This window comes from Canis aureus, chromosome X (genome assembly GCF_053574225.1).
Source record: "Canis aureus isolate CA01 chromosome X, VMU_Caureus_v.1.0, whole genome shotgun sequence".
Lineage (NCBI taxonomy): Eukaryota > Metazoa > Chordata > Mammalia > Carnivora > Canidae > Canis > Canis aureus.
The window spans coordinates 96,879,926-96,907,637 of NC_135649.1; the positions used below are offsets into that span (position 1 = coordinate 96,879,926).

The following is a 27,712-nucleotide window of genomic DNA, read 5'->3' on the forward strand; positions in this document are numbered from 1 at the left end:
CATCAATGGACATTATTTCCATATCTTGGCTGTTGTAAATAATGTTGCAATGAACACAGAGGTGCATATATCTTTTGGAATTTGTGTTTTCATTTTCTTTGGATAAGTACCTAGAAGTGGATTTGCTGAATCATATGGTACTTCCATTTTTAAGTTTTTGAGGAAACTGCATGCTGTTTTCCATACTGGTCGTACCAATTTACTTTTCCACCAGTGGTGCACAAGGGCTTCCTCACCAACACTTGTTACTTCTTGCTTTTTTGATAATAGCCATTCTAAGCAGTATCAGGTGATATCTCATTGTGGTTTTGATTTGTGTTTCCCTTTGATTAGTGATGTTGAATGTCTTTACATGTGACTGTTAGCTGCCTGTATATCTTCTTTGGAAAAAGGTCTATATGGATTTTCTGTCCCTTTTTTATTCAGATTTTTTTTGGCAATTCTGTATGAGTTATTTATATATTTTGGATATTAACTCCTTATCAGATATATGATTTGCAAATATATTCCCTCATTCAGTAGGTTGTTTTTCATTATGTTGTTAATTTGTTTTGCTGTGTAGAAGCTTTTTGATTTGATGTAGTCCCACTTATTTATTTTAGCTTCTGGTGCCTTTGCTTTTGAAGTCAAATGCAAAAAAAAATCATCACCAAGATATCAAGGAGCTTAGCATTTGTTTTCTTCTAAGAGTTTTATGATTTGTGTCTTACAATCAATTCTAATTCATTTTAAGCTAATTTTTACGTGTGGTGTAAGATCGAATCCACTCTCTTTCTCCTCCTCTTCCTCCTCCTCCTCTTTCTTCCTCTTCTTCTTCTTCCACTTCTCCTCCTCCTCCTTCTTCTTCTTGCCTATGGCTGTCCAGTTTTCATAACACTATTTCTTGAAAAGAGTGTCCTTTCCCCATTGTTTATTCTTGACTCCTTTGTTATAAGTTAATTGATCATATATGTGTGAGTGAGTTTATTTTTGGACTCTATGCTGTTCTATTGATCTTATGTCTGTTTTTATGCCCAAACCATACTATTTTGATTATTATAATTTTGTAATATAGTGTGAAATTGGGGAGTGTGATGCCTTCAGCTTTGTTCTTTCTCCATAGGGCTTTAGCTATTTGGGATCTCTTGTGGATCCATACAAATTTTAGGATTGTTTGTTCTAGTTCTGTGAAAAATGCCATTGGAATTTAGATGAAGATTGCACTGAATCTGTAGATTGCTTTGGGCAATATGGACATTTTAACAGTATTAATTCTTCCCATCCATGAGCATGGACTATCTTTCATTTGTCTTCTTCAGTTTTTTCATCAATGTTGGACAGTTTTCAAAATATAGCTCTTTTACCTCCTTGGTTAAATTTATTCCTAAGTATTTTACCTTTATTTGATATAATTGTAAATGAGATTGTTTTATTCTTTTTTTTGATAATTTGTTATTACTGTATAGAAATGCAGCATATTTATATGTATTGATTTTGTATCTAGAAACTTTACTGAATTCATTTTTAGTTCTGACAGTTTTTTTTTGGTGGTGTTTCTAGGGTTTTTTTATATATAATATCATCTAATTTGCAAATAGTGATTTTTTTTTATTTCTTCCTTCCAGCTTAGATGATTTTTATTTCCTGTTCTTGCCTAATTTCTTGGATCTGGATAAAATTTCAAATACTATATTGAGTAAAAGTGGCAAGAGAGGGGATCCTTGCCTTGTTCCTGATCTTAGAAAAAAAGCTGTCAGCTTTTTGTTGGGAAAAGCTGAGCCCTTTTTACGAGTGTGATGTTAACTGTGGGCTTGTTATATATGGCCTTTATTATGTTGAGGTATGTTCCTTCTATATACACTTTGTTGAGAGTTTTAATCAGGAATGGAAGTTGAATTCTGCCAAACAATTTTGCATATATTAAGGTGATTATATAATTTTTATCCTTCATTTTGTTAGTGTGGTATATCACATTGATTTATGAATGTTGATCCATACTTGCATCCCTGGAATAAATCCCAATTGATCATGGTGTATAATCCTTTTAATGTATTGTTGAATGCAGTTTCCTAATATTTTATTGAAGATTTTTGAATCTATGTTCATCAGGGATTTTGGCCTATAATATTTTTGTGGTATTCTTATCAGATTTACTTTCAAGGTAAACCTGGCCTTATAAAATGTGTTTGGAAGTCTCCTTCCTCTTCAATCTTTTGAAAGAGTGGGATAAGCTTAAGTATTAAATCTTTGAATGTTTGATTTGCCAGTGAAGCTATCTGGTCCTGGACTTTTGTGGCAGGAGGTTTTTCATTACTGACTCAATTTTCTTACTAATAATCAGTCTATTTGGATTCTCTATTTCTTTATGGTTCAGTATTAGATGATTGCGTGTTTCTAGGAATTTATCCATTCTTCTAGTTTGTCCAATGTGTTGACGTATAATTGTTCATAGAATTTTCTTATGATTCTTTGTATTTCTGTAGTGTCAATTGTAACTTTTCCCCTTTCATTTCTTATTTTACTTATTTGAGCCTTCTCACTTTTCTTGGTGAGTCTAGCTAACTGATTGTCAGTTTTGTCTATTTTTTTTTTCAAAGAATCAGATCTTAGGTTCATTGATTTTTTTTTCTTTTGTCTTTGTACTCTCTATTTAATTTGTTTCCAATCTAATATTTACAATTTCCTTCTTTCTGCTAATTTTGGGCTTTGCTTGTTCTTCTATTTCTAGTTCTTTGTGATGTAAAGTTAAATTGTTTATTGAGATATTTCTTGTTTCATGAGGTATGCCTGTATCACTATGAACTTCCCTCTTAGAATTAGAATTGCTTTTACTTCCTCCCATAGATTTGGTATGTTGTTTTTCTATTTTCACTTGTCTCAGGTATTACTTGATTTCTTCATTGACCCACTGGTTGTTGACTAGTATATTGTTTCCATATACTTGTAATTTTTCCATTTTTTCATCTTATAATTGATGTCTAGTTTCACACTGTTGTGGTTGGAAAAGATGCTTGATATAATTTCAGTCTTCTTAAATTTATTGATTCTTGTTTTGTGGCCTAATGATTTTTCCTAGGGAATGTTCCATGTGTACTGGAGAAGAATGTGTATATTCTATTGCATTTGGGTAGAATGCTCTTTATGTGTGTGTGTATATATGTATATATATATATGTGTGTTAAATATATATACATATACATATACATGTATATATATTATATATGTGTGTATATATATATTTATATACATGAATATTCAATATATATATATATATTGAATATATTAAATCCATCTGATATAATGTGTGGTTTGAGGCTGATGTTTCCTTATTGATTTTCTGTCTGGATGATCTATCCATTGTTGTAAGTGGGGTATTAAAGTCTTCTATTACTGCATTGCTGTCAATTTACTTCTTTTAGATTTGTTAATATTTTCTCCATATATTTAGATGCTCTTATGTTGGGTGCATAAATGTGTACAAATAATCATATTATGTTATTGGATTGACCCTTTTCTAATTATGTAATGCCCTTCTTTGTCTCTTTTTACAGTCTTTGTTTTGTCTGATAAAAGTATAACTGCATCAGTTTTCTTTTGGTTTTCATTTACACGAAACACCTTTCTCTGTCCTTTTACTTTCCATCTGTGTGTATCTTTAGATCCAAAGTGAGTCATGTACATAATAGGTGAGTCTTGTTTTGTTTTGTTTTGTTTCTTTCCACTCCATTCCATATCTTTTGACTTGAGGTTTCAATAATTATTGTAATTTGCTAATTATATATTGTAGGTATTGATATTTAGTAATTATAATTTGGTAATTATATAGGTATAATAGCCTATATCTGCATGTACATATTTCTGTGTGTGTGTGTATTTTATGTTGATAGAAACTTAAGTTTGAACACATTCTAAAACTCTACATTTTTACTCCCCCCATGTTTTATGTTTTTGATTTCACATTTTCCATCTTTGTATTTTGTGTATCCTTTAACTAATTATTATAGTTATTTTTGTTTCTTTTATCTATTAATCACTATACTAGCTCTTTAAATGATTAATCCACTACCTTGACTACATGTTTACCTTTACCAGTGAGATTTATATGTTTCCTGTTACTAATTAGTACGTATTCTTTTAACATTTCTTATAAGGCCAGTTTGATGATGATGAATTTCTTTGGATTTTGCTTGTCTGAAAAACTCTCTTCTTCAGTTCTTTTTGTTTTTTAATTTTTTTAATTTATTTATGATAGAGAGAGAGAGAGAGAGAGAGAGAGGCAGAGACACAGGCAGAGGGAGAAACAGGCTCCATGCACCGGGAGCCCGATGTGGGATTCGATCCCGGGTCTCCAGGATCGCGCCCTGGGCCAAAGGCAGGCGCCAAACCACCGCGCCACCCAGGGATCCCAAACTTCACATTCTTAGATTTGAGTTCCTATCAAACCTACCCAACACAGTTTTGACAAGTTTATTCTTGCCAGCTTATTCTTCAAAATTTTCAGGCCGAAACCTTAAAGTAATCTTTGGTACTCTTCTCTTTGTTTACCAACCTCTCTCCTAACAGATTTGAATGATAGTCTTAGCAGATCTACATGTGGTCTGGCAGGAAATAAGAGGTACATCAGCCATCCATATTTTGCTTTGTGAACCAGTTTTTTTTTGTTTTTAACTTCAGTTACATGCAGTCCACTTTTAGACCTCTTTATACTGGTGGATACTTAAGAAAAAAATAAAGTGCAGTGTCCTCTCCCTATAAATAGATTGTCACCTTGAAGCGATGTTAAAACTACTCTCCTTATAATTACGAGGCTAAATGTAAAAAAAAAAAAAAAAAGCTGTCTCTTCATCTGTTTACTGCTGAGATGTGAGTCTATTTTTTAGCAATAAATATTAATATAATGAGAATAGGTATGTATATAAAATAACTGATCAGGTTACTCTTAGATATGAGAGTCTGGATGTATCCAATTTAATGAGAAGTATATAAACAAAATTAACCATATTTAAAGATTGAAATCATAGACTACCGAAGTTTCTCTAAAATGATAGCAAACTGAGAATCAGCCAGGTTATAATATTTAACTTGCCTCTTGTTATATAAAACACTTAAAATAATTTTTACCTCTCTTCTTCCTAAGTAGTCCATAAACTACAGAACCTAATACTTTAGTTTTTTCTTCCAAGCTTTTATTTAAATTTCAGTTAGCTAACATACAGTGTGATATTCATTTCAGGTGTAGAATTTCACTGTATGTAAGTGATTCAACATTTACCCATTACCCATTTAATATCTTCAAAAGTGGTCTCTACTAGCTGGATTTATTTGTTCAACAACCGTTCAGTCCTTCAGTTCTTAATTATAGCTGCCTTGATCAGTTCCTGGAAGGTCAACTGTGGGGTTAAATTGTGGTAAAAGAGGAAATGGTCAGTGGTAAAGTGGAGGTAGGAAATGTAAATTATTCTTCAGGATGTAAAAATGGTGACTATGTAACAGGGTAGAGGTGGTAGCTAATACTGTGGCACTCATTTTGTGATTTATAAATGTATTAAACTAACACTTTGTACATTTTAAATTTACACAATGTTATGTGCCAGTTATATCTCAGTAAAGCTGGGGATGAAAGAATTAGCGTGTCTTTGAAAATGAAAAAAAAAAAAAAAGATGTTTGGTGAGGGAAATATGAGTGAGGAGGGCCCGTAACTTAAGTTGAGTTATAGAACAGACAAGATATTTTATTTACTTCCAGAACAGTGAAAATTTAAACATGTTTGTAATGTGAGGAAAAATCCAGTAAAGATACATACTTTTTTTATTTATTTATGATAGTCACACACACACACACACACACACACACACACAGAGAGAGAGAGAGAGAGAGGCAGAGACACAGGCAGAGGGAGAAGCAGGCTCCATGCAGGGAGCCCAACATGAGATTCGATCCCGGGTCTCCAGGATCGCGCCCTGGGCCAAAGGCAGGCGCTAAACCGCTGCACCACCCAGGGATCCCAAGATACATACTTAACATGTAGAAGCAAGGTCTTATAGGAGAGGGTATATGAGCAAAAATGGAATGATGGACTTTGAAAATGGAAGAGAGTGAATTGAGTTAATACAAAGATATTTTGAAGTGAAGAGTAGTAAGGCTGAGAAAGTTTACTCATGAAAGTCTCCATACCTCAGAGGGAACTACATCTTTTATATGTTGTATAGTGGTGGTGGTATGAAGAAGTAAGGATGGGAGAATAGAAAACTGGTACCTCTGAAGAACTGAAGGGAAAGTATTTGCAATAAGAGATCTTCTGTTGTAAGATCAATTTAAATGGAAATGAAAAAAAATTAAATGGAAATGTTAGCAAATGATATTGTAGACAAAGTAGTACTCAGCAAAATGGTTTGTAGTATAAAGTTATATAAATTTCTTCCACAGTTTTCTGCAAAGTAAAACTTTCATTCACAACTACACACATATGGACACATGGACAATCCAAATGAAAGGTATTTTAATTTCTGTTGTCTTCAGGCAGTATCTCCAGGATGAATGTATATCCTGAAGCAAATCAGAGACTGGGATTTGGAATCTTATTTTCAATTATATTCATATTTCAGAGCCTTTCCTTTGGTACTCGTTTTCCCTCCACTAGTATGTCACTGTGTCCTGGTGCCTCCAATTTGAATTTTATGCTTTTTTAAAATTTATTTCTCTATCCTATCCAATTTAGCTTGGTTTCTTATTTCAATATTATAGCTATTGGCCACTGTCCCCAACTTATTGTAATTAGGATCAACTGCTTAATTTGTGGGATCCAGCACAGGAATAAAATGCAGACTTCTTGTTCTAAAATTAAGAAATTCAAGATAGTGACAGCAGTCATGAAAGCAAACACAAGACTTCTACACATGGAGTAGTGCATGATTGCACAGGTCAGTATGACCATGATGCCACTCCTGGTTGTCATTTTATATGTCTGGTTAATTTTATACCTAAATTGCTTTTAAAATCTTCCAGAAGTTAGAGAATTAGATGCATTTCTATGGAACAACATTGTTTAAAAATATCTCACTAGGGATGATTAACCAGTAATAAATATCTTAGTACTTTGAAAGGTGGAATTTAAAAGAAATTAATTCTTTGCATGTTAATAATCGATATAACTTCTAGGATTACATTTTTTCATGTTTTAATTTTTGTGCTTTCTTTCCTTACAATAGTAGAAAGGATTTTGGATATCTTGATTCTTGACTCTTTTAGGGTGAAGGCTCTGTGATAAAACTATTATCTTTTTTAAAAATGCACTGTTAGCAGAATGTTACACTAAACATCTGTGTTCAAGGTGACTTCATTTTTTAGCTGAGTAGTAGACTATGCAAGTTGTTCTGGTAATAGTTTTAATTGAATAATTGGACAAGAGTGATTATGTTTTAAGGGGGAAAAAGCCCACCTGTATAATATTTATACATAGCTAATAAACCCTATAGCCCAGTCCTCATTAATGTAAGAAAAATAGACAAGACAGTATATCCTTTTTTATTTTTTAATTAGAAAATAAATTTTCATTCTCTATTTGCTACATCATTTATTATCTGTAAAAGGTATCTTCTTTTACCTTCCATCAATTATGTGAGTTACCTTGATTCTTGATTTTTTTTTGATTCTTGATTTTAATAATATTTTAGCATGCATGTTGTGTTTTGAATTTAATCACCCTGTATTTTATAAACACAGGAACTGAAATATTACATAACCTTCATAAGAATGAAGGTTGATGAAAATATGTTTCATTCTTATTTGAATCACTATGAATCATGGAGATGTATTTGTTTTTGTAAGTAGTAATTCCATCATTATCTTTAAATATAATTTACCTTACTTCAATATATAGTATTTTCTTGGCCATTTGCATTGACATTTCTGAAATTTTTTGTAAGATAGTAAACTTTTCTTGTCGGTATGTATCCAATTGTAATATATTAGCTTTTTTAATCCAGAGACAAAGGGACACATCAACACAAATATACATATTTATGCTTGCATATACATTTATACACCTATATCTGTGTATTTATATTCTGTATATGTATACATGGATGTGTGCATGTATATATGTATACACGCATATACATGCCTTCTATTTTACTACCTAATTAATATTTATTATATAATATATATAATCATTATCTTTAATATATTATTATATACTTCCTGTAGGCGAATTGCTTTTGCTTTGGGAGAGCATTAAAATATTTATTAATGGTATGAACATATACATAAAGGATATATCTCACCCTTAAATTTCTTATAATTTGGTACTTAAACTCCTTCCTTTAAAGTTGGAATAGCAAAAAAAGGAGTTAATGTATGAATGAAGAACATCTGGGGCACCTGGGTAGCTCAGTTGGTTGAGCATCCAACTCTTGATTTCCACTCAGGTCTAATCTCTGAGTTGTGAGATGGAGCCCCATGTCTTGCTCCCTGCTCAGCAGGGAGTATGCTTTTCTCTCTCCCTCTCTCTCTCCCTCTCCCTCTGCCCTTCTGCCAGTCTTTCGTTCTCTCTCTCTGTCTCTCTCTAAAATAAATAAATAAATCTTTAAAAAAATTTGGATGTTAAAGCCTAAAAATCAGTTAATTACAAAAATTAGATGGGTGTGGATTGGTAAATTAGCATTTTAAGAATGAATTTTTGAATAGAGGCTTTTCTTTTTAATTTTATTATCCATGTACATTTTCATAAAAACTCCTGGTGTTTTTCTGTTTGTTTTAATGACACCTGCATATAGCTTTTACTTATGACCCTTTATAAATTACAAGTAACATTTAATTCCTATAACATAAAATATTGTTCTCAAAGTATATGTCCATCTAGCTCATCTGTCTTCCTTTTCCCACACTACCCTCTTTTAAAATTATTTTCTTTTCAAGCCACTTCATAGATTTTATGGGTTGAGTGATCAAAACTGTTCTTTAATATTCAAGCAAGCCTGCCCTGAAATTACTTGTCCATGTTTTTTCAAAAAAGAAGGAAATGAGAGAGGGACATTCAAGAACATTTTTTTTTTTTTACAATGTATTCTAGTATCTCAGGGCAATTCATGTATGGAACGAGGAACAAAAATATTTTCAAGTTCATTAAGCTGTTTTATAAGTCCAAGAATGTAAATACTCATTCAACAGTTTCCTTCCAAGTTCCCCCCAAAATTGGAGAGTTGTTTACTGCCTGTACCTTACCAAGTTGCCTGTCTTCTGATTTGCATTGAGACATGGCTAATTCTCTTGTTCTTTTTTATTGGGAGCCTAGTTAATTGCATTTAACTGTCATTATGTCTTATTTATGGCATCTTTTCTTTCAAATCTCACTCTCGATAATTCATTGCAAATTCGGCAAGTCATCAAAATCACACAGATGTAGGAACTTTACATCCTACTCAGATGTAGGAAATTTAATCTATATGTACACCTTCTCAACTCCCTTTGATTTTCTAATTCAGTAGAATTTAATTGAGACCAGGAATAGTGTTTTGAAAATTCCCTCTACAATCTGACGACTATTTAGGTTTGAGAACTCTGGGCTTGACCTTTACTTGAGCATGAATTATTTAGGGCAATCTCCTTGCTAAGGTGCCCTATGTCTGAGATTAATTCCTAGTGTGGATCATTAACTTTTTCGTGTCCATTCAATGCTCATTGGAGCTGATTATCTCTTTATTCCAGAGGTGAAGCTCGTTTTCAATTCCTTTTTTTAATTTTTAAGATGTTATTTATTTATTCATGAGAGATACAGAGAGAGAGAGAGAGACATAGGCAGAGGGAGAAGCATGCTCGCCATGGGGAGCCTGATGTGGGACTCGATCCCACTACTCCAGGATCACGACCTGAGTGAAGGCAGATGCTCAACCACTGAGCTATCCAGGTATCCCTCATTTTCAACTCCTGAAGAATGAAACCAAGAAGGGGGGAAAAGGAGCACCTGGGTGGTTCAGTCAGTTAAGTGTCTGCCTTTCGTTCAGATCATAATCCCAGAGTCCTGGAATGAGCCCCAACTCTGAATCGGAGCTTGTTGCTCAGTGGGGAGTTGGCTCCTCCCTCTTCCTCTGCCCCTCCCCACCACTTGTGCTCTCTCTCTCTCTCTCAAATAACTAAATAAAATCTTTTTTTAAAAAAAGAAGAAGGTGGAGGAGAGGAGGAAGAGGAGGAAGAAGAAGAAAGGGAAGGGGAAGAGCGTAATTCTCCTTCAAGGCTCTATTTCCCTGCTGGAGTAGAGTAAGCATACAAAGTGCATTGCTATGTTCCCCAATATGCTACCCCTCTCTCCCTCCCAGACCAGACCAAAGTATGGATGGAACAGACATTTCCCAGGGGACCAGTTTGGAAGACACTATATAGTCCTGTGTGGCTGTGGTAGATATTGTCCACAGCTTAATCTTTAGCTGCATCTGACTTATGACAAGTGCAAGAATGCTATAAGTGAGGGCCCACCACCTGATGCCTGTTTGCTCTTCTCTCACTTAAAACAACTTCAGTGCAATGGGTTTCATGTCCAGATGATTGTAAGGTGTCCCTGGGGAGAGGAGATAGAGGTGAGAAGAGATTGGAAAACAGTTTATATTTCAGCCATCTTAATATCTCACAAGAACATTCAGTGACAGACAGCCCTGGTCTCTAACAAAGAATCGAGTGCAACGCACCACTTTGCTAGTGTTTATCTGTTCCCCATGCTTACAGGCACACACATGGGTCTTCTGTCTGTGCTCCCAGCACACTGTCAGGAATTGTACAGCCTATTTGGCAAGCGAAAGGAAAAGCAGCTGTTCACTGCATCTTGTTCCTGCTATTCAAGGTGCACATCCCAGCCAAATGAATCATATCAGAGCCAAAGGCCCTGGCGGGAATTCCTCACTACAAATCTGCAGTCTTGTCTATCTTATCTACTTGGAGAACAAAAGATTTGAAAGCCTCCTAATAACCTTAGGATGAAATAGTGCTTGGTGCAGCTACTCAGCCAGACCTGAGAAATTATTCAGTGTGGTGTGGATGAGCAGGGTGACAGGAAGCCATAAACACACTCTGTCTTGCACTTCAACTTCTTCAGAACCATGGTGAACATCTGGAGTATTTGTGATAAATAAATATTGTTAATTGTCATGCATATGGGATGAAAAAAAAAGATCATCCCAGACATCCCAGGAAAGAATTGTAGTGCTCAGATACTACTTCTAGTTGGCAGTGTGAGTATAATTTAACTAGATTGATGATTGGCCATACCAGCCAACAGAGTCCAGGGCATTTTATTTCAAGGAAACCTGAATGGTGGCTTCAGACCATTATGGACCTCTCACACAGCAAAAGGAATCCAACATATATCTCTAATGTACATTAGAAAATAACCATTTCAGGTGATTAGGGCCACATTTGAGAATATCTGCCTGCAGACTGAAATCTGTATTATAGGGCAACCCCTGTGGCCATCCTTCACTGCTTTGGAGAAGGTAGTGTGACAGAAGTGCTTCTCACCCATCATCGCAAGTCCAGGAGGCCAGAAACACTCTGTCTGTTCATTATCCTGAGGGTCTGAATTCCTGAGTGGAGAAAGTGACAAGCACCAGAAGGTCTTCTGCTCTGAGATCTCTTCTACATTGCTGTGTTGGCTAGAAATCACTGCCCTTATGTAAGGAGCACCAAGTAACATGTCATTCAATGACAAGTTGGCATAACTACTGGTCTATCTACAACTGGTCTCACTAGGTTCTCCTTCACTAGAGGCCTTCTTTATTTGGGTGATTACATGCGTACCTCAGCTTGGAAGCACCAGCTACAATTGTGGCACCTTGCCTTTTCCCTACCTATACTTGAATTATGGAAAAGTCCGAGTCTCTGGCTTCCTGGGATAATAGAAGCAATTGCCAGAAATCAATTAACTTTCTCAGTGGCTACATTCCTACTTGTGTTTCTGACCTCTACTTATTGCTTTGTTCTACAACTTGATTTTACCTCCAGATTTGGATTTTTACTCTTACATAGACTCTATGTGTTACTTAGATATGTAGTCTCAATCCTGACCCAATTTATCCTCAGACTCTGATTCTGTCCCACTCTTCTGTATCAGGAGCAATATTCTATGGTATATTAATTATTTGCAATATCAATAAATTATTAATTGCCTAAAGTTTAGACTTCCATATTATGAACACATGTGTGATCAGAGAGCATCCTGCCATTACACCAGAGAAGCTTTACTGACCAGAAGAGTCTCTGAAGTTACTTGAGAAGGCTGGGATAAGATGAACTCTGTAGATTCCTTCTAGATTTACTGTATTATACTTCCATCACTTCTTTTTCGAAGCTGAAATAACGCATTGGTTTGTTCCTGTCAGGGTAGAAGATCAATGTCATTTGTCTACCCATGAAGATGAATGGATGCAGCAAAAATCCAGAAATGTCTTCGGTATATTACTGTACAGCTCATTGACCATTCTATCAATGCTTTACTTGAAAGTGATGGCTATCTGATGTCAAGTTCCATTGATAAAGTGATCCCCAAACATTGCTTTCAAATGTGCTTCATTCAGAAGTCACAGAAGAACTTCAGTGACCTGCACAGACCTGAATCAGATGAATTTCCAACTAAACATGACCCCCATGGTTTTAACATTTATAATATTTTCCTGTAAAGGAAATTATAGAGTGCTCCATGCACATGGTTTTGGGATTTTTCTGCCTGGTGGTTTTAAACCAAGTGGCATAGACAAAAACAGATGACCCTTGTAAATAACATTAAAAAAAGAATAACATTCTTTTATATTTAAAGACTATGTATATAAACATTTGTGTTTATAATTACATATATTTAATTATTTATAGCCTATCATGTATACTAACAAACATGCTACAGAAGCTAATTGTCGCAGGACTCCACAAGAGTTATATCTGGAGTGGCTTAGATCAACACAGTTTTTTTGTTTTAATTTTGTTGGTCTTTCTTGTCCAAAGAACACTCTGTGGGATCTCCTGTCTTTAGGAAAAAATAGGACTAATTTGAAAACAAAAATGCAAAAAAGTGAAGCTTTTGATGGTTGCTGAAGCAGTTAGCAGGTGTAAATTATCCTTCCTGATATAAATTGTCTTCTTCCCCCTCTGCTTTATTTTTTAAATCTCCGTTTAATTCTCTGTGGAAAATACTACCTGAATTCCTCTTAAAAAGCATTTCCTCAAAAAAAAAAAAAAAAAAAAAAAAAAAAAAAAAAAAAGCATTTCCTCAGCCTGCTGAAAGCACACGTAACTATCGAGAAATGTTATATGCAACTCTGTGAGGATCTATTATTTTCCTTTCATCATACAAAATCATGAAGAATGAAATGTTTATTTCTTATCAACCCTAAAGAGTTCTGAGTCTACAGTCAGGCCTAGGGTGTACCTTAAATTTCAGTTTCTTTGAGGTTGCCCTCCAATCAGTTCTAAACAACTGAAGTTGAGAGAACGTGTTTGTGAGACGGATAGAACATTCCTAGGAGTCCTTAAATAATTACTGGCATTTTTATGCCATGGCATGCCTCCTTACAGACCTTAAAAATATCCTTCAGGAAGTTTAACTGGCTATTCACTGAAATTATTCCATCAGTAGGCAAAGTGTTGCATTTGATAGCAGCAGTAGTCCATACTTGGAACCTTGCTAGATAGATACAAAATGTGCAATTTGCTGGCTGTTGTATAAGACAAAGGCATTGCTATATCTTTATAAGCCTTCTAATCATGCCATGCTACCATAATTCTCGGAGTTTCAAAAATAGTTCCTATGCCCTTCATTACCTATTTCTTTACGCCTTCCAAAAACCATTTCCTACTTTTCCCTGGACCGCATTCTAGCTGTTTCTTGTATCCATCTTTTATCCTCTGTTTCTACTTCAGTTTATGAAGTGCTGATTTCATTGGCTATGATAGTAGTTTGCTGTATAGTTGGAACCAGGTAGGAGAGAAACATGAAATATTTTGCTTCAAGCTGGTGGTTATTTCATCTTTCTTACTGGCATCCTGAATAGATCCCATTGCTTTCCAGGCTCTGTGAAATTAAAAAGTTAAAGCCAGCTTAGTACAGCTTAAAATTTCAATCTCATATTCAGTTTAACGTTCTCTACTGTTTCCATTTAAAGTTTAAACTATAGCCTACGTGACCTGCAGTAAAAGGGGAGAGTGATCAGTTTCCTCTCTATACCATCATCACTTTCCCCTACCTCATCTGGGTCCCATTATTCTCCATTGGCCTGAGAAGTAGGACTGAAGGAAGGTCAACAAATGTCTCCTATAACTAGCATTTATGTGGTGTTCATGTATTTTATATAACAAGGACATAAGCATTGGCTTTTTGGAGGGTGCAAGTGTAGGCTTGTCAAGTGGTCTTATAAAAGCTCTTCTGTCTTCCAAATTCTTCAAGAAAAACATGCTTAGTGAAAATATCTTCAAGCCTCTTCAATGTGGAGTACTCTTGCTCCTTAAGCAGTGTTTCTGCTAGACAACTCAAACATGGCTGCCTTTTTCAGTGTCTACTTGACCTATGGAAATGTTTCTGCCACACCAAGATTTAGGAAGTAGAGGCTGCTCCCTCTCTTTATTTTGCCATCATTTGCAATTTCTTTTCTTTTATACTTAGGTAGGCATAGAAAGCAAATAAAACACTGAACTGCATAAACAGAGTCCAAGTTGATAATTAGATGTCAACTATTTGCTTTGGACTCCCAGACTCTACGAGTAATAGTCTTGGAGCTTCCCTTGCTTGCTTGGGGCAGGAAGGTTGAAGTACCACTTTTTATTCCTCATTGAGGGGTTAATGGAAGATGCCATCATACTGGGCCATGGATTAAGCCTGACTATGATTCCCTTCAAAATCTTTGTGGAGTTTTAGAGCAAGCAAGCTTGGTGGAGAAATGAAGAAAGAGCCAGATTTCCCACCTCCCCTATAAAGATTTTTGAGAAAAGGTTATTATTTCTCTCTTAGAATGAGAGGAACTTAGGACACACTGTTTTCAATTCAAGACTATAGCCACAATTCTAAGATAGCAAGAGTGTATTGTGGTCATGACCATAGTAATGGAGCTTCAGAATAGCTCATAAGTTGCATAAGAGTGAGGAAACTGCTAATCAAAATGGATGGAGAGGAAAGGGAGATACATGCTTCCAGTTATGCAATAAATAAGTCATGGGAACAGAAGGCACAGCATAGGGAAATGGTATTGTAATAGTGTTGTATGGTGAAAGATGGTAGCTACACTTGTGGGGAGCACAGCATAGTGTATGTACAGACTTGTCAAATCACTGTGTTGTACCCCTGAAACTAATGTAACATTGTGTATCAACTGCACTTCAATAAAAAAAAATGCTCTCAAATAATTCACCAAAATAATTCAGTCAAATGGAGTATTCTTATTACTTGGTATTTGAACAAATTACAACCTCTTAACAGGTGACAAAGAAAAACTAAAAGGAAATAGTTGCATTAATTTACTGTGCACTGAGCTTGAGACTCCAGAAAATAGAACGCTGGTTAAGGATAGTCTGTGTGTGCAGTGAGGGGAAGCTGTTAAATAATGCAGATCAGTGGCCTCTCTTTGGTCTCACGTTAGTTTCTGAAGAGCCTCAGGAGTATGATTTGGTTTTAGCACCTCTCTTAAGGACTCCCACCCTCCAGTCACTGTCCAAGCGAAAAATATTTAACTCGTTATTATTTTCTTTTGTGCAAGATAGTGGCATTCAAAGTGGGGACAATTAATGTTCTCCCCCAAGCAGAAACTTCAAGAATTTGTAGCTGCTTTTACTTGCCTCAGAATTTGAGAAATAGTTTTTTGAGTTTATCTACTACTAAAATCACTCTAGGAAATGAGGCCTAATTGAACAATGGCTGGTAGATCTCATTACTTAGGGAAAGAAGATAAAACAATGATGAAAGTCAGACTGTTTTACATGTCTGCATCTGAATGAATACAATTTAGAGAATCCCTAGGTAATTTGTCATCACAGAGCCTGAAGTTTTTTGTTTGTTTATTTTCCATAAATTGAAGCAGAATGGGCAACAATCTGCAGTTCTTGAGAAAATCCCCAGTCTGAACTTCTGAAAAGTCAAGTGTCTCTCAAAATCCCAGCCCACTAAAAAGAATCCCTTTTTTTTTTTTTTAGCTAGGGCTAAAGAAAGGATAAATTTTACAATGTTAGGCCTGGATCTATTGTGCAATTTACAAAGGAAAACTGAGACCTTCCTTGGCGTGGTGCATTAATAAACAACCAAGGGATATTTATTTATATGTTATATTTTATATCCAATGATATTAATAATTGGATTTAAAAAAAAGGTTGTGAAAGATGCTAAGACATTAAAGTGTATCTTTTGCACACTCATGCTTTCCATTCCACAAGCCTCGTATCACTCTGAAACCCCTCCACAAGGGATTCCACAGCAAAGGGCTTCCTGATGAAAATCTCCTCTACTTACCTGGTCTTCCACAATCATATCCAGGCATCAAAAGCCTTTCCCTAGTTTTCTGCCAAAAAGCAAAAGCAAATAAAGTAAAACAATAACACACACTCCTAAAAGAAGAAACAAAATAATGACAAAATCTCTCCCATTCCCAATCCTAGATCCCACAGATACTGAAAGAAAATTATTTTTGTGGCCTCAGACTAAACTCATGCTATATAGTGAATTAAATTTCTCAGGAATTTCTATTTTAGCAAAACTTTTCTTTGTAATATATATATATATATATTTTAATTGGTTGAGAGTGCAACCAAGAGAAGAATTCCATCAGTATGGGATAGGGAATTTTGGACAGAAACACTTTTCTGGCATTTTTAAAACTCATACGGTATAGATTTGTTTTTCTTCTTTCTTTCTTAGACTGAAAATTGTACCCTTGCATTCTACTAGATTTTTTTTTTCTGATTTGGTTGTTATCTTCCTATAGTGAGAGACTATGTGTACAGTTCAATTATGCAAAATATTATATGTTTAATAAGCATTTGCTGCTGGCTAGAAAGCTCAACTGTAAGGGAAATATATCTTTATAATAATTATCTCAGAATATCCTATGTTAATAGTGAAAATACCCACATTCCTAATTCATTTGCAATCATAAAGTTACCCATTGCTTGCTAAATGAAATAAAAATGATTATATTTTATAGTGACTTTAATAAATGCAGTGAGGACATACAGCTTCTTTAATGAATGATGATTTGTAAAAAGTTATTGGGATAATGTGTGTAATTTTTTTTCCTATTTTCAAGCCTGCATTCATTCATGTTTAAATACATTTATTTTGATTAAAATTCTCATTTTTTATGTCACATGAGAAATTTATTTTTCCAGAATGAAAAATTCATTCTTCCACAATTTCTTAGCCATGTTGCTCTCTGATATAAATGTTTGTAGTATTGGGGCACAAAGGTTATTATTTTAAAAAATAGGAATGTAAGAAACAATCGCTGAGGAGGCAACCTTCCATTGCCAATAAAAATCACTCAGATTTTGATTTTTATAGAGCACTTTGAGGAAATAATAATAATATATTATCATGTACGTTGATTAACTTAATTTTTCTTGAATTTTTCTGAAAATCCAAATAAAAATTTTATCATTATGCTTTTTCCTTGGAAACCATAATTAGGATTTCCCTTTTTTATTTTTGTATTTTTACTGTTGATGGCCAGCCTCTCAACGTCTTTGTAACTCTCCTCATATTTCCTGTTTTTATCTAGCTGTATAATTCATCTTCCTTATAAGAGAGTTAGCTGAAGACAGGATATAACATTTTAAAACAATACTTAAGGTGTATTCTGGACCAACAACAGAAATTTAAGTCTGGTTTGGGACTGCCTACCAACTCTGTTCAATGAGATATAGCATAGGTCAAGTGGCCAGAGGGTCCTAGAAAATCCACAGGCCTGGCCCCCCATCGGGGTTTGCCTAACAAGATGTTTAGAAATAGAAGTCAGCTTATACCATGATTAGTTCAAAGAATTCTGCAAACTTTGATTGACATCATGTCTTTTCACTCCCTGAGATAATCAAAGAATCCATGTAAATCAGTCTCTCTTACTGACTGCCAGGCCAGGCAAAGAACCATCCTACCCGAGGTCAACTCTGCCATTAGCTCTTGGGTCATTTCATTTCTTTCAATCCATAGAATCTCATGAATAGAAAAGGTTAGATTTCTAAATATAATTTTGAGGCTAGATATGTGGTTTAACATTATGCTGTATTATATCCAATTCAATTATATTAAAATTCTACAGATAGGCGCAGGAGAGTAGGCTGTTTTTGCCTTTAGCCAGATAAAGGACCCGATTTCAACAATGCCTGAGTAGGCAGTTACTACATGCTGTGATTGGAAGGTTTCTTCAGCCACCTGTCACAATGGTGAAATTTTATCATTAGGGATCCATTTCTCTGGAGAAAGTCTGGCTAGGCTACAGACGTTCTCTTGTACAACACAGACAGCTCTGATTATAGCCATGAGCACTATTAACTGAGTTATGATGTGAAGTAACTTCTTGTTGAGATTTTGACTGAAGAAAGGGGAAACTGCATTTGAATAAGATTACAGGCCAAGATCTTTGTCACTTATTTGAATCAAGTATTTTAACAGAAGTAGATTAAAGTTTCCTGTAAATAATATTCCATCCTAGGCTGATACTTTTATTTATTTTTATTTTTTTTCCTATTCTGATACTTTTAATTCCAAGCACACACACACAACATACCAAAATAAAAACACCTTCCCCCAAAAGAAAAAAAAAAAAAAAAAACGCCACAAACAGAAAGGGCATTTCTCCAAAGGACATGTCTGTCTTTCTTAGGTAAATCCCTTTTTTGACTACTTGAATGCTTCTCTGTTTTCCCCCACTAAAAATCCTTGTTACACCATTCATTCAGTGATGAACAGAAGTATTTTTTCTAGGAGCTGGTATTGAGCAATGAACAAGACAGCCATAGTCTCTAATCTCATTGGCACTTAAAATCTAAAACAGAGGCAAAAATTAATGGGAAATTGCAATACGGGGTGATACACACTAAGCTAGAAATACAAAGTACAAGAGAGAACATAGGGTGTCAGGGACAGCCACCTGGTAAGGGAGATGTCTGCACTTCCAAGGTAAGAGTTAAAGGGTAAAGGTAAATTAGCCAATTAAAGGAAGATGGGGTGGAATTGTTCAAAGAAAAAGGATTAGCAGGCTTAAGGCCAACTATCAAGAGGGTCATAGTGTATGCTGGAGAATGAAAAATAAAATTTCTCTGTAGCTTGAGCAAGGACTATGTCCAGCAGGGACTATGAAGGGACTTTTTAAAGTCATATTAAGGAGTATTGCATTTATTCTCAGGAAAATAAATACTCATTAGAGAATTTTAAACAGAGTGTCATCATTTCATTTTAGAAAGAACACACTATAGCTGTGCTGCAGATGGGTAATGATAAGGTAGGATACCAGCCAAGAGCCTGTACTGTATTTGAGGCAAGAGATGGTAATGACCTCAACTAGAGAAATGACAGTGAGGAGGGGGAGAGAAGGATGGAATCAAGAAATATTAGGAGGTAGAATAAAGAATTGGGAATTGATTGACTGAGTAAATATAAAATGGTGAAGGACATGGTAGAGGAAGATGGAATATCCAGCAGAAATATGCCTAATAAAGGCAATGAATAATTGCAAGCCACTGAAATAGGGAAAAAATACAGAAAAAGAGCAAAAGCAAGTTGACGAGGTGGGAAGTAAGTGAGAAAGGGGAACAGAATATGTCCATATTTGGTCATGCTGTTGTTTTGTTGCTATGGGATGTCCAAGTAGAATTGTCAAATAGGGGAATACATTATGCACGTGTGGAGCTCGAGGGGGAAATCTGGACTGGAGACACAGAATTGAGAATTGTGTGCAAAAGAAAGCTAACTGAAACTAGAAGTGTGGGTGGAATGAAAAGAAAGGAAAGCCTAAGGCAAACTCCTGAGGAAGATTTCCGGTACAGGTAGAAATACCAAGAATGCTCTCCCACTCCTGTCGTAGTGTGAGACTTCCAGCTCTTTTAGCTTTATTCATAGTTGAGTACTGCTGTGTTCCAGGTTGGCTTCATTAGAAAATAATGGCATCTCTAGTACATTTTAAGCTGAAGAGCCCACTATATATTCTTTTTAAAAATATTTTTATTGAAGTATAGTTGACACACAGCGTTACATTAGCTTCACTTGTACAACATAGTGATGTGACAACTCTGTATTATGCTGCACTCATCACAGGCAGGATCTTTTTTTAAAACCCTGGTCATGGTCTGTGGGAAGGATAGTTCTCTTATACCAGATAACCATGGCCACACATCATATAATAAAGAAAAATACTTGATATGATGCATAACTTAAGGAATTCTCAGTAAGTTACTTGTCCCAGTCCTCACTTGTAGAACTTTTCTTCTAAAGGTGAACAGATCCTTGAAGGGAGACTGTGCAAACTGCCCAGCATGCTATTTATATTTGGAAAGTGTTAAATTATCCTAATCATACCTATAGTAACAATCAAGATTAATTGCAGCTATGATTACTTATTATTTGTTCCACTTCAGCACTAACACAGATCCAAATGTACAACTTATTTCCATAATCCAAATTCTGAAAGAAAATGGGAGAGGGACCCCATGCAAAACTGGTAGGACTCGTATTTAAAATAAATCCATAACCAGATGGTTATCTGAAATTCTCTCTTTGAAAGGAGCTGATTCTGAACAGATTGTATATGTGTCTCCGTGGTGGAAGTGGATTATCCATCTTGAATTGGATTGTGATGACGATGACCCTATTCTAAGTAAACCAAATCTCTTGAACTATATAATGAGATCAGGAGGAGTGTTCAGCCTGAGAACAACAGATTGCAACGACTGAGACAATTTTGCTACTGTTTTCTTCCAGTCTCTTCCCTTGATGTACCTAATTCTGTGGTTTGGTCCTGCAGAGATTCCTGATCCTGTGGTTCTGTGGGCTAATTCTTCTTATTCTTATTTTTATGTTTATAAGCAGGGCTGAATGAGTGGCAGGAAGCTGCGAAATCTATCTTACAAAAAGGTGATTGTGGCAGAATCTAGAATATTCATTTACTTTGTGGCAGGATGGCAGGAAAAGTATTGCAAGTGAACATTTAACCACTTCCTTCTTCCTTCTTTTCTGTAGGCTGTGAGGAGGCAAAAGTTGCTTGAGCAGAGTATCCAGTCGGCCCAGGAGATAGAAAAATCCTTGCACTTAATTCAGGAGTCCCTCTCTTCCATTGACAAGCAGTTGGCAGCTTATATTGCTGACAAAGTGGATGCAGCTCAGATGCCTCAGGAAGCCCAGGCAAGTAGACTGAGAATGAGCTACCATTACCTGGTGCATTACCAGAACAGGAGATTGCTGAATTTCTAGTTACGGTTTATTCAAGTAGTTGTATGGAAGGTTATTTGATTTACTGATTTGACTGTTTGGAGGTAAGAGGGGAAAAGAGCTCTGGGATAGTACTCTAATACTTATTTTTAAAAGTATATAATGGAGGAATTTGAAATAGAGACCCTTAAAAGGCAGGAGAATAGCATATGGAAATCTGCTGTTAATCAATATTTTCAAATTATACTTGAGCTACAGAGAAAACCTTAAGAATGTAAATTGTAAAGAATATTTTTTTAGGGTGACACTAAAAATGCAGTCTCAAATAATTTATTATCAACTTATCTTTGTTATCTTGGAATCATAAGTCGTATGATCTCTATTATTCTACTTGTAATGTGTTGTAAGTAGTTGAAAACAAAAAATTTGAGATATAAATGTGCATTTTATTGCTAACAATCATACCATATATAATCACATTTACTCATAGATCCCACTCTGTTCATCCAGATTATGAAATGTGCTAAACCAGTTTTTTTAGAATGAGAGTTAAAATAGTAATGAAAATAAATCTAAGTTGATTCTGTACTTAATAAATTTAGGCTATATCTAAATTAACTTTCACCTTGGGAAGTATATTTTTAGTGCAGTAGTTCTGTTTTTAATAACATTTAAATATATGTAAACTATAAGTATTATTTATTCTAACATCTTTGGGATTTTCTGATAGTAAGGTAATGTAGCTATTTTTCAAATCATAGGTACATATTATGAGCCCAATAACCAAGGATAACTCAGACCAGTGCATTTTGATGTGAGGGGCAATGGAAGGTTATCTACCCATCCCAAAGGCCCTCTCCTCACTAATTGTTGGAGATGCCTGCATGTTTTCATTTTAAAATGAATTTTTGGATTAAGTATTGGATTTATAGATCATAGTTACAGTGCAATTATAGTGCACTGAATCATAGTTTAAATTGGTGCCCAGAGCATCATTGTACACAACAGCATGAGGTAGTTTACCATATTGTCAAAGTTTGACTAAGAAAGTCCTTGAAAACATGGGGCAGAGTACAGGTGGTTTTGATAGGCTTACAAATTCCAGGGCAGAGGAGTTCCTCATTGACCATTGCGACAGGGGATGAAGAAAGTGTAGTTTGGGGAATCCTGATGACAGAATCTTTATGATAGTTTTTCACTGGGACAAGTGTAAATAGTAAATGGGAGATAATGGCGAACACTGTTGAGGATTTTAAGCTCCCTGCTATATGCATTTCTTCAAGTTTACATTAGTCCAGTGCTTGACCATTAACTATTCCTAAGACTATACCATAGAAAATTTTATAGGCAGGCTTTAGAAAAATGCATGATAGGAATGGGAAATTATTATTGGGTTGAGAAAAGATACATGATTCTAAACTAAAGGCAGAATAGAATTATTTCTTTAATTCAGTGATGTACATTGGAGGAATGTTTGACTAAAGACAGCTCATAAATGTATGAATAAAACTAAGGAAAATTTTGAATAGTATAAATATTAAATATTAAAACGGGATTTGTACTATAAAATATATAGTTTTTAAGGCTCATAGAATGAAAGTATAAGTAGCAATATGAAAGTATGAGATAGGCAATAGCTATTATTGTCTTAGAACCAAATGTGAGCTTTTAGGGTAAAAAAACCCAACCTTGTTTAGTTGAAAAGGTTGTAGATATTAATACAGGATTCCATAAACATGAATATAATATACTAGTTTTTAATACCATAATATAAAGTGTTTTGTTTGGTTTTCTCATAAAAAAGCTGTAGTAAAAATGTTTTTAATTATAATAGTTCAAAATAATTGCAAATAACAGCACATATGTCAATTAAGAAATTTCAAATCTACTTGAAAAAAGGGATGCTAGAGCACTAACAATCTCAAATCCATTTTCCATGCATTTCTGGTTGCAGCTGCATTTGCAAGATAATTCTTGACTTTGAATTCCGCAACTGGTAATATATAATATTGGAAGATGCAGGGCATCTGAAAGCTATTGAAACATTCTTCTCCAAGATTTTATTTTAAGATGACAGCAAGTTAATTGTTTTTTGGAACAGAGTTATCAGGTACCCAGATTTACTTCAAGGATTACATTTCCTGAAGCTCAATTTGAAACTCTCTTGAAAGAAACAAGCAGAGAGTAAAGAGGTTGTCTATGAAGTAAGAATGTAACAGCATTTATCAGACAAAGAAGCCACTGAGAATGCCACCAAAATGACACTTTTCTAAGTGTATATCATGGGATCTAAGTTTAATGGTTGGTATTAATACAAAACAACTCGTTTCTTTAAATTTCTATCAAAGTTCATTGTTAATTAAAAGATTAGGGCAACTTAGCTTTCCCTTTTCAGAAATTGAGTACTTGTTTTAGTGTATCACCAAGAAGCCAGACAAAATGAATGCCAGTACTGTATTTGGTCATCTTAAATAATGTGCTCAGTTTTCCTGTCATACACTGGCCACGTAGATTTGTGGATGTCTGACTCCACCGTGTGGTGCATTGGTAGTTTTGCTACTAAATTTAAATTTTCCTAGAGCCTTCTTTTTCTGCCTTTTAAGATTGAGATTCTTGGAGATAACAAATTTTCACTATTAAGAACATATATGCAATGTGTATAACTTTCTAACAGGTAGGTTCTTATTATTTATAAAAGTAGATGTAGATCAAAATGGGTCCTTGCATTCCATTCTCGTTTAATACTGTAAGACAGAAATGAGCTCCCCGCTGCCTCCTCATGTTAATTGATCAGTTACCTGTCATGATTACAGAACTGGGCCTTCCGATTCTAAATCAGATTAAAAATATTTACTGTTTTATTTAGTAACATGAGCTCATAGGAATAAAACCTAACTTTTTAGACAATAAGACTACATACTGCAAGGATATTAGAGCATACGGTGACCAAAGTATTTTTATTTCAATCAGTAACACTGGAACAAACCAAAATCTTATATCGTAAGACCATAGCATCAGCTGCCCAATGCCAGGCCATTTAAAGTGAGATACTTATCAAAGTACAAAATTAAGATGGTGTCTTATTGTTTCAAATAGAATAAAGCAAATGGGAGGAACTCTTCTAGATAGAGAAATTTTTCGTCTATGTACGGAAATCAAACTTAAGTACTATTTTGAAAATATTATGATTAAAATATATAAATCAATGTGTGTTTCCTCAAAACAATTTTACAGTATAAGATCATAAGATTATATAACTGCAAAGAAACACATAGCATATGTAAAGTTATTTACTTTTTTGTTGTTGTTGTTCATGAGAGACTGAGAGAGAGAGAGAGAGAGAGGCAGAGACACAGGCAGAGGGAGAAGCAGGCTCCATGCAGGAGCCTGATGTAGGACTCAATCCCCGGACTCCAGGATCATGGCCTAGGCCAAAGGCAGGCGCTAAACCACTGAGCCACCCAGGGATCCCCTTTAATTCTTAATCGTCCTGCAGAACATACTGAAACACAGATTTAATTTTAGCACCTAAAATCTGGAAGAAAAATTGAAGTTCCCAGGGTGCACCCCATACCAATCATGTCAGAACTTCTGTGGGGGACTCAGTTGTTAGAACTATTGGAAATTCTCCCAAGCATTCTCACATGTGGCAAAGGTTGAGAATGACTTTGAATGAAATTCGACTAATGGCTGAATCGCTCCACAATCTTTTCTTCACATCACATTTATTACCACTCACTCTTTGATACACCTATGACATTGTCAAGATTTCGGTGGGAGGGGGTTAGGGTGACTCTCTCTTTTATGTTGATTGTCCCCTTCTTCTTATGGGAAATGAATGAAGGTAGAAAACAGAGCTGAGAATTCCTGAAGAAGTAAATTCATTCAGGCAAATAAAATTTTCAACAGGGATGCTTGTAGATGAACTTGGCCTGGTTTTCTTATATTCTTCTTTGTCCCCTAATTCCAAATATGTTAATGGGCCAGTCAGCTTGGAGGTGCCTCTGAATCATTTTAGGAGCTGTGATAATCATATGCAAATAACCACTTTAATGTCTGTAATTCTTAAAATTACAAAGATATTTCAGTCTGTACTTTTTCTTTCCTATTCTAGTAATTTCATTATTTTGAATCGCTGGTATGCAAGAAACATCCAATATGGGTACCTGTTTAAATACTCTCTATCATAAAGAATTGATGATGCACACTTTATAGAGAATATTATGGTGTCACTAAGATTATGGCATCACTAAGATTATCACAAGAAGCAGTGGGGCTGCCTTGCAGTGATCACAATAGCTCAACTATTCTGTTTCTTTTATCCTGCAGATTCCTGATCCCACCTTGTGCAACATTAGCTCCTACACAGTAGATTTATGTGCATGAGTTCAGAGAAAAAAATTTAAAGTGATTTAGGAAACAAATTACCATCAAAGAGGAGGACCTCATAATCAACAAAGAAAAGTCCTCCTTTATTTCGCCAAGTCCACTACAGAACAGATTTCTTCCTTCCATCTCTTTTTCCATCCCATTAGCAATGTGACTAAAACTTAGTGTCAACAAATAGAAAAGAAGGATCTTTTTACTAAGGAAAGCTGCTAATTTAAGCTGACTGCATTATCCATACATCAAAACAATTCATAAGTGAGGTCTTCCTGGATTTACTGAAGCTAAATCTTGTAACTCGGTTTAAATATATTTAGCCATTTTTAAATGTAAGCATTCCAAACTATCAAAATCAATGGCTTAAAAAATAAAGCTCTAAATGCAGATTTTGGTCTCTCAGATTAAGCTTACGATTTTGTTACAGAATGAAAAAGACTTTTTATAGTGTAAATAGGCACATTTGAGTGCCAAACGACTCAGAACAGTCTAACTTTATAGCCTACTTCACTGATTTATGAATTAGACAGTATAAACCCTCGTAGCAGAATTCATTCAGGATTTATGTGATAATGGAATAATTTTACCATAGAAGTAGAATATGGAGATCTATTACAGACATTTGAGTTCTGATATTAAACCCCACATAGGCGTGGCAGAAATATTTTCTTTTCTCTTTACCTAGCAATGTAAATAGGATTAATTTTAAATCTGTTCCAACACTGCAGCGCTACCTGAGTGTGCTACCATATAGAACTGGTTATTCCCCAAATTAGAATGACTCTTATCATTTTTATATGTTTAATAGTATGGGAAATAATTGCAAGCAAGTGTTATAGAAGCTACAAGAGATTAGAAATGTGCTACACATCATTGACTGCACTTGGAAAAATTGCACAGTATCTTGTCCTCACCGGATGTATAACGATAAAGAGATGGATGTCTTTCATATTATAAGCTCAAAAGTCTACATCTTAAGTCTGCAGTTCAATTACAGAAACCTGTTATAAAAATTCTACACATTCTAAATATAAACTTGAAGCTAGCTATGTTATGCTATGGTCACAGTGAAGACTCTTGAAGTACTCTGAATATTTTGGGGCAATTTAAATTCAACCTATTTTTCCTGTTTTTTTTTTTTTTTTCTTACACAAATAGATATTATTCCCAGAATTGCTGACAGTGAATTTATAAATCTAAAATGCACACCCAGGTAACACTCAGTATTACATACACTATTATAGTTTCTTTGTAGTATTTATGACTATCTGAAATGTCCTTGCTTATTTTTATATTAGCTTTATTGTTATTGTTTTCCCTGTCAGCCTCTATTCCCTACCCACGAAAGGGCAGTTTACAAGAGATCAGGACTGCCTAGCAGGTCCTCAATAAGTATTTGATGAATGTATTTAATTCCACAAAGATTTACCATATCTAGTCACTAAATATATGCCAGACAAATGTGCTAGGAGCTTTTTTTAAAAAAGTGGACAAAACCAAAATGGGTTTTGCCATCTTGCCGTAAAATGGCAGGAAAGAAAGATGAAAATCAAAGAATTGTTGACCAATCAAGTTTACCACAATCATCAAGAACCATTTTTTAAAATGGGAATTAATGGTATTGACCAAAAAATAGTATTGTGACAATATCTTGTCATAGTGCTTTATGATGCTGTCAAGGTTTGGAACTTTGGAACACTTTCGAAACCTTTGAGTAGTACATAATAAAAATTTTTCACGTGAGAAGGAATGATTAGTGGAAGGTACATATTCCAGACTTTTCCATGTATTCCAGGCCTTTCAAGGACTGTACCATGTGAATGGCGACTATTTTCAAAGCACCTGCATTGTGTTTTTTTAATTAATTATAACAATTTAATGAAGTAGCTAAGTCAAATATTTAAGCTCAAGAGACTATTTGAACAGGCTAGATTATTGATTGAGGCTGGGGATGGGGATAAGGAGTTACTGAAAAT

General features: G+C 34.9%; 1 protein-coding gene across 15 annotated transcripts in view; it reads left to right on the forward strand.

Annotated features, from left to right (window-relative positions):
* The window catches only part of DMD (dystrophin), a 2,162,139-nt gene that overhangs the window by 882,393 nt on the left and 1,252,034 nt on the right, over positions 1–27,712 (forward strand). For all 15 annotated transcript variants that reach the window (XM_077887780.1, XM_077887782.1, XM_077887777.1 and 12 more), the window contains one exon: positions 21,165–21,326. In XM_077887780.1, the coding sequence (XP_077743906.1) occupies positions 21,165–21,326 (162 nt within the window). The remainder of the gene's footprint in view (positions 1–21,164; positions 21,327–27,712) is intronic.